This window comes from Pelophylax lessonae (assembly GCF_965119305.1).
Source record: "Pelophylax lessonae genome assembly, chromosome: 1".
Taxonomy (NCBI): Eukaryota; Metazoa; Chordata; class Amphibia; order Anura; family Ranidae; genus Pelophylax; species Pelophylax lessonae.
The window spans coordinates 170569120-170581328 of NC_138768.1; the positions used below are offsets into that span (position 1 = coordinate 170569120).

The 12209-nt window shown below is 43.3% G+C and overlaps 1 protein-coding gene across 1 annotated transcript; it reads left to right on the top strand.

The window, feature by feature from the left end:
* Positions 1 to 2440: 2440 nt before the first annotated feature.
* Positions 2441 to 4189, top strand: LOC309543699 (tigger transposable element-derived protein 1-like; the record flags this gene model as incomplete). The annotated part of the gene is made up of 1 exon (XM_082242980.1): positions 2441 to 4189. One exon carries the CDS (start codon positions 2441 to 2443, stop codon positions 4187 to 4189), a length of 1749 nt encoding a protein of 582 aa, XP_082099106.1.
* Between the last annotated feature and the right edge of the window lie 8020 nt (positions 4190 to 12209).

Sequence of the window (12209 nt, forward strand, 5' to 3'; positions counted from 1 at the left end):
TTCAGTTTTTTTTTTTTAACTGGACGTTTGAAGGTCTACTTTTCCTGTACTGAGGGAATTGCTAAGATACAGGGATCTGTTCCTTTCACTGGTGAATTTCTATTATTTATACCACCTCACATGTGCTTTCTCACTCAATAGATCTGAGCTTAGTGTTTGCTCCTTTGAAGGTTGAGGTGAACAGTAACAGCTAGGAGTCCCATAGCAACGTCCTAGCAACAAGGCAGACATGGGATGATGCAATCACTGGGAGCTTTCAGTCAGGCTGCAGGAAGTACGTAAATGTCCTGCACCTATAGCAAGAGCATTTTAAAATTTTTGTAAAAGCTGCACAGTTTGTTTTTATCTTCAGGTACCCCTTATCTGCAAAGAGAGTTTTTTTGGTAAAGGTGAACTATGCCTATAAATGTAAGGATAAGTTGGATGTCAATGTCCGTTCTTCCATCCACCAAGACCACCAAGACAACCTCACTGCGTACATAAATTGAATCTACACATGGGAGGTTTGGATTTCAACAACCAGATGATGAAGCCCTACCTGGCAACCATAAGATCTGTTGACTGGTATAAAAACGTGTTCATCTACTTTTTCCAATTGGTCATTTACAGTCCTAATTTATCAGAAAGGCCTTGCACCTGAAAAGCATCACTCACCATCAGTAGACTGCATAAGAGACAGTGTTATGAGGCAGGTGGAAGCCTGCCGTGCAGAGAAGGCTTACTGTTGCCGGTGGGCGAAGCTTGGTTGGAAACCCGAGGTGAGTAGCACAGGCTAACCTGAGGTGCGGGGTCTAAGCATCCACCGGTCTTCACCAGGGCCTCTGATGGTGAGGATGGATTTGACTGTAGGTGGATACCAGGTCGCGGTCCCCAGGGTCGCTCCACCAGGGGGTAGCCGGTCAAGGTCCGAAGGTGGATGAGCCGACAAGGAGAATCCAGAAGAGTAGTCAAAACGAGCCGGGGTCAGGACAGGCAGCAAACAAGCGAAGTCAGGGACGAGCCAAAGGTCAACAGGTATCAGACAGGAAATCAACAGGAAGCAGGTTCAGAACACAGGAGAGCTGAAGACAACACAGCAAAGTGCAGTGCTGCTGAGCTGTTTAAATAAGGCAGGTTTGCCAATTATTGCAATTAGTCTGCTCTAGGTTAACCCTTTAGGTTTCAGACTCATGACAGCACATGCTCAGGAAGTGTTCCTAACAGACAGTTTCCTGATCCCCCCCCCCCCTCCCCACCTTACTGAAACAGGCTGAAACCCCACAAAAATGCAGTGTATGCTTCAAAGATGGAATAAGGCATTAGACACAGTACCATTACAGCCTGGCCTCTATTAAGTAGGCTGCTTCCGACACTACCACACATCACTATGATATTAGTGAAGGTATTGTAAAGATGTTTCTCATGTATCTGACTTCCTGTTACAGGCAGTCCCCGACTTACGAACATCCGAGTTGCTAACGACTCCTACTTACGAACGGGGGCCGCGGGACGAACGACTCCTACTTACGAATGGGGACGTGACGAACGACTCCTACTTACAAACGGCGGCGGCGCCCGCGTGACGTCACTGCCGGCTTCTTCCGGCTTCTTCTCGCTCCTGTGCTGGATAGCATCCATCTTAGTGCCTGCCACAACGCACGCTGCATGCACTGATTGCCCACACTGCCCAGAAGCATCCCACTGCACAGGCACTGGTGGAACTGTCTGGAAACTGGTGAGATTACATTACTCTGTATTGGGAGCAGGACCACTGTATAGTACTTGTACTTCTAGCTATGTTGAATGTAACTATCCTTCTGGGTCTCTTTTAGCCCTTGTCCTGGATCCCATGCTGCTGGACGGCTGCTGGACTGCTCTGAGGGTCAGGGACCACTGCTGCTGCATGCTGAAGACGCATATCAAACCGACAAGCCTAGACAGTGAGTGTTTTAACGCACTATAGTACTCTACCCCTTTTACAGTATTAGAATACATTGGTAGTTGGCTGGCGGCTACACTTTTTTTTTTTTGTTCTTCTTGTTCACTTCTAGAGCGCACGCACACCACTTCACATTTATTGGAACTGTCTGGAAACTCGTGAGATTACAGTACTCTGAACAGGTACAGTATTGGGAGCAGAACTGTATACCACTGTATTGTACTTGTACTTCTAGGATACTGTAGCAGGACTGTGTTGAATGCAACTATCCTTCTGGGTCTCTTTTAGCCCTTGTACTAGATCCCACGCTGCTGGACGGCTCTGAGGGTCAGGGACCACTGCTGCTGCATGCTGAAGACGCATATCAAACTGACAAGCCTAGACAGTGAGTGTTTTAACACAGTATAGTACCCATTAGAATACATTGATAGTTGGCTGGCGGCTACACTTTTTTTTGTTCTTCTTGTTCACTTCTAGAGCGCACGCACACCACTTCACATTTATTGTCTCTAACCTGCAATGATGCCAAAAAACAAATCTAATGCAAGTGCTGGTAATACAGCAAAGAAAAGAAGAACCATCACCATGGAAAATAAAGTAGAAATAATAAAGAGATCAGAGAAAGGTGAAACTCCATCATCCATTGGCAGAGCACTTGGCTACAATCGGTCAACAATTGCAACAATTTTAAAAGATAAAGCTAGAATAATGGACCATGTGAAAGGCCATACCCCAATGCATGCTACAATTATTACCAAGCAACGCAGTGGTTTAATTGTTGAGATGGAAAGGCTGCTGACAGTTTGGATAGAAGACCAAAATCAGCGTAATATGCCTATCAGCCTTTCTTTAGTCCAAGAAAAGGCTCGAAGCCTTTTCAAAGATTTAAAAGCTGCCCATCCAGCAAGTGAAGAGGATTTCAATGAAGAATTTGTTGCAAGTAGGGGTTGGTTCAATCGCTTTAAAGAAAGAGCTAATTTGCATGACATTAAAGTTCAAGGTGAAGCAGCGAGTGCTGATGTAAGTGCTGCAACTGATTTTCCCAAGATATTGGAAGAAATTATTGATGATGGAGGTTATTTGCCAGAACAAATTTTTAATGTAGACGAAACAGGCTTGTTTTGGAAAAAAATGACAGAGAGGACCTACATTTCAAAAGAGGAAAAAAGTGCACCAGGACATAAGGCATCAAAGGACAGGCTGACTATATTACTTGGGGGCAATGCATCTGGGGATTTAAAGCTCAAGCCTTTGCTAGTGCATCACTTCTTAAATCCGAGGGCACTACGTAATGTCACTAAGGCATCGCTTCCTGTTATTTGGAGGGCAAATTCAAAGGCTTGGGTGACAGTTGCACTCTTTGAAGAGTGGTTTTTGAACCACTTTGTCCCTGCCGTTGAACGTTATTGCATTAGCAAAAACATTCCCTTTAAAATTCTTCTTCTCCTTGACAATGCCCCTGGACATCCAAACACTTTAGCTGATATGCATCCCAATGTAAAGGTGGTATTTCTACCCCCCAACACCACATCACTTCTTCAGCCAATGGATCAGGGAGTTATAGCCTCCTTTAAGGCCTATTATTTACGAAGGACATTCTCACAAGCTGTCAGGGCTACCCAAAATAATGAGATGACCTTAAGAGGGTTCTGGAAGAACTATAACATTTATGATGCCATCAAAAATATTGCTGATGTTTGGGATGAAGTGAAAGAAACAAATTTAAGAGGAGTTTGGAACAAATTGTGCCCCCAATTCCCAAAAGAATTTCTGGGGTTTACAGATGAAATGATCACCAGAACCAGGCAAGCTGTGGTCGCTATTGGTAATCAACTGCAGTTGGACATCAGTGAAAATGATATCATCGAGTTACTCGACTCCCATGGCAACAAACTATCTAATGAAGACCTTATTGAACAAGAGCAGCAAATGATAGCATTTAGGGAAGAAAACCAGGACCTAGAAACTCCAAAATTGAAAAAAATTTCAACAAAACAGTTAGCTGAAGCTTTTCAACTCATTGAAGCAGGAATGGCAAAGTTAGAGGAGCAAGATCCTGATACAGAGAGGTTTACCAAAGTTTACCGTACAGTTACTGAAGGCCTGAGATGCTACAGGGTTATTTATGATGAGATGAAGAGAAGTGCTGTGCAAACATCCCTTGATGCCTGCTTCAAGAAACTGCCTCCAGCAGCTCAATCAGATTCTGATTCTATAATAGCAGTCCCATCCTCTCCAACAAGCCCATTAACCACCATCACCATTGTTTAAAGTTGTACTGTACTGTACAGTACAGTACAGTGTTTGTTTTGAAAATGTTTAAGCATTTACAGTACATGTATCTGCATCAAAAAGTAAATATGTTAAAACAAACATCTGTCTAAGTTGTATTTATTTCTTAGTTTTGGCTAGTACAGTACTGCATGGTGTGGGGTTAGAGCCACAATGAGGTTTGTACTGCTGTCTGTATCCTCATTAATTTTTTGGGCTGGAGTTACACTTAAAAAAGCACATGTTCCGACTTACAAACAAATTTGACTTAAGAACAAACCTACAGTCCCTATTGTGTTCGTAACCCGGGGACCGCCTGTATTTGCCTGTATCTGATCTCATCTGTACTGATCCTTTGCCTGTTTTTTCAACAACATTCCTGCCTGTTGCCAGGACCAACTTTTTTTCAAAATGTGGACCATACCTTTGCATGCACCTTGAACTGACTCTGCCTGCCCCCTGAACTGATCCTTTGAATGCTAATCATGTCTCTGTTTCTGCCTGGACTGAGCCTGGCTTGTTACTTAACCATGTTTCTGCCTGCTGCCTAGCCTGACGTTGTCCACTTTATTGAGCATGTTTCTGCTTGCTGCCTTGACCAATCCTTTTCTGTTTGCCACCGATGTCTCTGCCTGCCAGCAGTACTTACCCATCTGTATACCCCCTTTGCTACATTTCTTTTAGACTTCAGTTCCACCCATCCTCTGCGGACAGAGAATAGATTTTTATATTCTTTCCTCATTTTCCAAAAACTTGTGGCAAAAAAATGTGGCATTCAAAAGACTCACAATGCCTCTTAGAAAATAACATTTTGTGGGTGTTTCTCCTGTCCTAGCACTTTAGGACCTCAAGAAATGCAAGAGGTAGTCCAGAAATGAGATGCCTAATTTATGCCTCTTGAATGTTTGAAGGTGTTCCATAGATTTTAGATTTCTCTATGTGGGTAAGTTATAAAAAAGGTTCACAAATGTGGTATTCCTATACTCAGAAGGAGCAGCATAATGTGTTTTGAGGTGTAATTCAAAGAATGCTTTTGTTTTGTGTGAGAAATACTTTAATAATTGAACACTTTGTGTAAAAAAATACATTTCAATTTTCTTTTTGCATTTTCCAAAACATTGTGGCAAAAAAATGTGATCGTCAAATGACTCACCATGCCTCTTAGAATATTCTTTGGGATGTTTGCTTTCCAAAATGGGGTCAATTGGACGACCCGAAAATGGATGGTTCTCCTGTGCTGACACTACAGTCCATCCATTTAATATGAAAAATAGTCAGGAAATTAGATGTGTAATTTATGCCCCTGGAAAGCCTATAGATGCTCTATGAATTTTGGGCCTTCCTATATGGCTAGGATGTGAAAAAGTCTCACACATGTGGTATCCCCTATACTTGGAAGGAGTAACCAAAGGTGTTTTGGGGTGTAATTCCAAGTATGCTTAGGTTTTCACATTTTCCAAAAACATGTGGCAAAAATGTGATCTTCAAATGACGCACCATGCCTCTTAGGAAATACCTTAAAGTGTTTGCTTTCCTAAATTGGGTCATTTTTTGGGTGTATCTTTTGTCCCAGCACTTCAGGGCCTCAAGAAATGTGAGAGGTAGTCAGGAAATTAGATGTCTATTTTAGGCCCCTTGAATGTTTAAAGGTTCTCCTTGGATTTTGGGCCTCCTTATGTGGCTAGGCTGTGAAAAGGTCTCACATATGTGGTATTCCCAAACTCCAGAGGAGTAGCAGAATGTGGTTTTGGGTGTAATTCTAAGTATACGTATGCTGTATGTCGGAAATATCGTAATAACTGACAAATTAATAGGATCATTTTCTTTCCACCTTTTCCAAAAACTTGTGGCGAAAAATGTGATCTTCAAATGACTCATCATGCCTTTTGTGGTCATTTTGGAGGAGTTTCACCTTTCCTAGCCCTTCAGTGCCTTAAGAAAAGGTAGTCAGGAATTTAGACCAGTAATTTACGCTCCTTGAAAGCTTAAAGGTGTTTCTTGGATTTTGGATCTCTCTATGCATATGGCATGTGGCCACCATTGTTTTCCAGTACTGCCTTAACCCTCTTGGATATGGAGTTCACCAGAGCTTCCCATGTTGCCACCAGAGTCCTCTTCCACTCCTCCATGACAATATAACGAAGCTGGTGGATGTTAGAGACCTTGCGCTCCTCCACCTTCCATTTGAGGATGCCCCAAAGATGCTCAATAGGGTTTATGTCTGGAGACATGCTTGGACAGTCCATCACCTTTACCCTCAGGTCATCCTGGAGGTGTGTTTGGGGTTTATATCATGTTGGAATACTGCCCTGTGGCCCAGTCTCCGAAGGGAGAGGATCATGCTCTGCTGCAGTATGTCACAGTACATGTTGGCATTCATGGTTCCCATGAACTGTAGCACCCCAGTGGCAGCAGCATTCATGCAGCCCCAGACCATGACACTCCCACCACCATGTTTGACTGTAGGCAAGACACACTTGTCTTTGTACTCCTCACCTGGTTGCTGCCACACACGCTTGGCACCATCTGAACCAAATACGTCTTTCTTGGTCTCATCAGACCACAGGACATGGTTCCAGTAATCTATGTCCTTAGTCTGGTTGTCGTTAGCAAACAGTTTGCGGATTTTCTTGCACATCATCCTAGAAGAGGCTTCCTTCTGGGACGGCAGCTATGCATACCAATTTGATGCAGTGTGCGGCGTATGGTCTGAGCACTGACAGGCTGACCCCCCTTCAACCTCTGCAGCAATGCTGGCAGCACTCACACGTCTACTTCCCAAAGACAACCTCTGGATATGACTCTGGGCACGTGCACTCAACTTCTTTGGTTGACCTTGGAGAAGCCTGTTCTGAGTGGAACTTGTCTGTTATACCTCTGTATGGTCTTGGCCACTGTGCTGCAGCTCAGTTTCAGGGTCTTGGCAATTTTCTTATAGCCTATGCCATCTTTATGTAGAGAGTTGTAGAGAGTTATGTAGAGAGTTATTTTTCATGAGGTGCCATGTTGAACTTCCAGTGACCAGTATGAGTGAGAGTGCTAACACCAAATTTAACGCACCTGCTCCCCATTCACACCTGAGACCTTGTAACACTAATGAGTCACATGACACTGGGGAGAGAAAACGGCTAATTGGGCCCAATTTGGACATTTTCACTTTGGGGTGTACTCACTTTTGTTGCCAGCGGTTTAGACATTAATGGCTGTGTGATGATTTATTTTGAGGGGACAGATAATGTACACTGTTATACAAACTACAGTATTTATATATTTATATCATAGTTTATAAACTCTACTGTAAAACTTGCACACAAACTAAATAATATACACATTTTTTTTTATTCCAAAGAAATAAAGGATTAAAGTGTTTGATATGCGAGACATGTTAACAAAGTACCGACATCCCAGTTGAATAATCAATATGTGGTAGAAAAGGACTACCAAAAGAAGTGGATGGGGGCTCGAGGTGTTCGAGCCTTCATCCAGAAAATACATGAAGAGCCATGGATGAGCATAGAAAGGAAAGAAATGTAGGGAGGGGGAAAAAGCAAAGGCTGGGTAAAAAAAGGGGGGGACAAGAGACAGAAAATGAAGAAGAAAAGAGAGGGAGGGGAAGAGAAGGGGAACAGGAAGAAGGGAGAAGAAAAAAAAAAATATATAGAAAAAGAGGAAAGAGAAGAAAAAAGAAAAACAAAGAGACAAAAAATAGAAAAATGAGAAAAAGAGAAAGAAAAAGAAGAAAAAAAGGAAAAAAAGAAAAGAAGAACAGAACAAAGTTCCAAGAAAGAATATGAATGAGGGCTGGTGGGATTTTAATGGTACCGTAGAAAAAATCATAGAAAAGGTGATAAAATCAAGTATTTTTATTTATACATCATTAAAAACCAGGTAGGGGAAAACATTTATATATGTATAAAAACATATCAGCGGATACAAACAGTACAGTAACAAAGGTATAGACAATAAGTGATGATAGATTTATAGCTCATCCGGTGTGCAAGACCTCGGAGAATTAACCCAACATGTTTCGCAGCCTGTGTAGGGCTGCTTCTTCAGGGGTCTGTAACATGCTATATAAGAGGAGAGTTTTAATAAACCTATGTAGAAACAAGACAAGTAATGAATAAACAAATAAAATACAGCTTAATGGTTAAACATGCACATGCGGCTCCTGTGTGTACAATGCACAGCCCATCACCACAAATCATCACCCGGCAGTGCACCAAGGAGGGAGAGAGCCCGGGATCCCCACAATACGTCTTACCCACGGATGTGGAGGAGAAATAAGACAAGGGTAGTCAAATGGCGTAAGTGTTGTGAACCAGCCGAGGTACCCCGAGGGATACCAGTAGGGTTCAAAAAGTGAAAAGAGAGAGCACACCAAAAATTTCCAAAGGGATATCCAAGGAAAGTGTTTGCTAGGGCAAGTAAAAGTAAAAATAGAACTTAAAAGGCAATAAATTTACCTTTAATGGTACTGAATTATATATGACTCGATAATGAGACCGAGTGATTTGGAACCCTAAAGCTCCTATCTCTAAAGAGAGAAATATAGAATATATTAAGAGGCATAACTGATCCTGACAAAGAAGCAACTTAGAAGGACAAAAAACGAAAGGAAGGGAAAAGGGAAGGAAACCAGAGAACATAGAAAGGAGAGAAAAAAGGATGAAACAAAAGAAGCAACACAGGGAAAGAAAGAGATGGGGAGAAAGAATGTAAAGGGAGACAAAACACACAACAAGCGTTAAAAAAGGGGAGGAGAAAAAGGGGGTAGGAAAAAAGGGGGGGAGAGGAGGAAAAACAAAAAAGGGGAAAGCAAATGAATGAAAAGAAAGGAGACATGAAAGAGATGACTACCTCACAGAGAATGCTGATAAAATATGGAGAGGCCGATTGAGGAAGAAGCAAACAAGCGTCTATAGCTGCAGTGGGTAGTGTCTAATTGTCATGCTCGTTCTGAGGTACGCCAGAGGGAACCACCTATAGGTATCCAGATAGAGTTGACCAAGTAGCACAGAGCATCTAAAGGGAAGATACAAAAATAGTTTGAAATTGAGACATAGCCTCGGGGTTCGTATGATAGCAAACCTCCAGGCATGGCCATCAATCAGACAACAGACCTCCGGGCATGACAAGCAACACGTACTTACCCACATGTGTTCAGATGGAAAGCATGGCCTTCTCACAAGGGTATGAAACGCCAAACCTCCCGCTTATATACTACCTCAACCCGACGCCGGACGCATGTCATAGACATGCGCCACGGCGTGGGTCAGATCCTCAACGATGCGCGCACCGGAAGCGCGCATAGTGCTGCACTGGACTCGGCCGCATCACGCAGCCGCGTGCAGCCATGGAGAGCGGAAGTGGAGGTAATCATACCTCCACATCCCGCACCTCCATCCGAGGATCACACATCCGTGGGAAGCGAGAGGAGGAGCCAGGGCTCTCCAACCCATCACAGGGGCAAAGCAGACCAGGCGATCGGAGGGGTGGATGAGCGTGCATTGCAGATAGAAACAAAAGGAGCAAAAAAAGCATGTGAATGGATGACACACAGACAAAAAAAGAATTAACATATAAACAACAAAGTATACAAAGTCATACACCTAGTGCAACAATCAATGCAGCATACATGAAGCACTCCATTTAGCAATGACGTGGCGATCCGTGGCTGGGAAGAAGGGACGAAACAAAGGGGGGGGGGGGAAAAGGGGAGAAAACTACAGGAGAGGAAGGGAAACATCACCAGCCAAGGACCGTCGCGCTGTATACAGTATAAAGTATCACAAATTACCTTTCCACAAATACATCAACAATTTATGGAAATGGCCACAAGGGTCCAAAATGAGGATTGGTCAGGAACAAATCATGAAGAAAATAAATAAATATAGCTCCCAGGGAGCGGTTATCAAAAAAAGCCTTACAAAGGCACAATTCCGTCTATGGAATGAACAAGTTTTTAGGTTTTTATTTCTCCCAGAGTCTTTGTGGCCCCATCTCATGACCGCCAGGTGAAACAAGGGACCAACGTGCAAGGGGTAGGGGTCCCACCAGGTGTGAGTGGAGTAGTGTGTCTGAATACAAGAATGTAAGACAGTCTCTATCCAAGGAATGGTTTGTAGGTTAAAACCTCATTAATTCCTGGGGGTTTGATAGCATCCAGCAACTCAATCCAATAGGTTTCTTTTTGTAAGATGCGCTTGTCCCAATTACCCCCGCGGGGGTCTGGGGCAATGACATCAAGAACTGTGAATTTCACAGTTTTGTTATTGTATCCGTGATGCAAACCAATGTGCCTGGTAACACTCGTTTGTATGGTTCCGCCGTCAGAGTGGTAGATGTGATCCCCAATACGTTGGCTCAACTTACGAATCGTCTTACCGACGTAGAAGGCCCCACATTGACAGGTCATCAAGTAAACAACACCCTGCGTGTTGCAATCAGCAAAGTGATGAGGCCTAAAGTATCTACCATTGGGTAATCGGACCTTAGATCCGCAACGGATCCAGGGACATTTGTCACAGGATCCACAGGGATAGGTGCCTTTTTTTGAAAATTGGGGGGTGTTGTATGGTCTGTAGTGACTTTTTGTCAAGCGGTCACGAAAGGAAGTCGCGCGTCTGAATACCAGATTAGGTCTGGTACCTAGATATTTGGCCAAGATATGATCCTGGGTAAGGATAGGCCAGTGTTTGCTGAGAATCTTACGCAAGAGGTTGTCATGTGCAGAGAAGGTAGTAATAAATCTAACATTTTGATTGACCTGTTGGTTCTTGACTTTGTAGAGAAGTTCAGTTCTCGACCAGGACTTAGCCCGATTGTATGCTTTTCTGAGCAATTTTCTAGAATAGCCCCTCACAAGTAGGCGTTGTTGCAAGTGTTTGGCTTGTATTTTAAATTTGTGTTCCGTGGAACAATTCCTGCGAAGTCTTAAATATTGGGCATAAGGAATGCTATTTATCAGGGGGGTGGGATGGGCACTTGCTGCGCATAGGATCGTATTGCCAGCACTGGGCTTGCGATAAAGATCGGTATCAATAGATCCATCTGGCAAAAGGCTGATCTTCACGTCCAAAAAAGGAATCTCAAATTTATTGAAAGAATAGGTGAATTTTAGATTCATATTGTTATGATTTAAAGCTGCAAAAAAGAGCATCAGATCCTCTTGAGTTCCCGTCCAAATAATGAGCAGGTCATCAATGAATCTGTGCCAGATAAGTATATAAGGCAGCCATCTGTCCATATTTTCGTCAGAGAAGACCAGTCGTTCCCAAGCGCCAAGGTAGAGATTGGCGTAAGAAGGTGCGCAGCAAGTGCCCATCGCAACCCCCTGAATTTGCAGGTATATTTGATCAAGGAAGGTAAAATAGTTTCTGGTGAGTATGAATCTAAGGAGTCTGAGAACAAACTCCATTAGGGGCCAGGTAGTATGGTCCTGCTCTTTAAGGAAGGACTCAGCCGTCCGGATGCCCTGGTCGTGCGGGATACTTGAGTACAGGGCCTCAATATCTATGGCAACGAGCAGGGCATCCGGAGGGACATGAATCTCTTCCAAATGTTTGAGCAGGTCAGTGGTGTCTCGGATGTAAGACGGAAGTCTCACAACATGTGGTAACAGAAACGAGTCCACATACCTGCTGGCATTCTCAGTAAGTGATTGGTTTCCTGAAACAATTGGCCTACCGGGGGGGCGCTTAAGGTTCTTGTGTACCTTAGGCAAGGTATAAAAAGTCGGGGTCTTGGGGTGTTTGGTATTCAAAAAATTATAAGTGTCTCTGTCAATCAAACCGTCGGTGAAGGCATTTGAACATAATGATTTAAATTCATGGATGAAGTCCTGAATATAGTCGGAAGAGATAGGAAAATACCAATCTCGATTATTCAAGACCTCAAGGCACATGGTTTCATACTGGGAAGGGGACAAAACAACAATATTACCACCCTTGTCAGCTGGTTTTATCAGAATATCTTTATTGGTTTGAAGTTGCTTAAGAGCCTCTGTCTGCTCAGGACT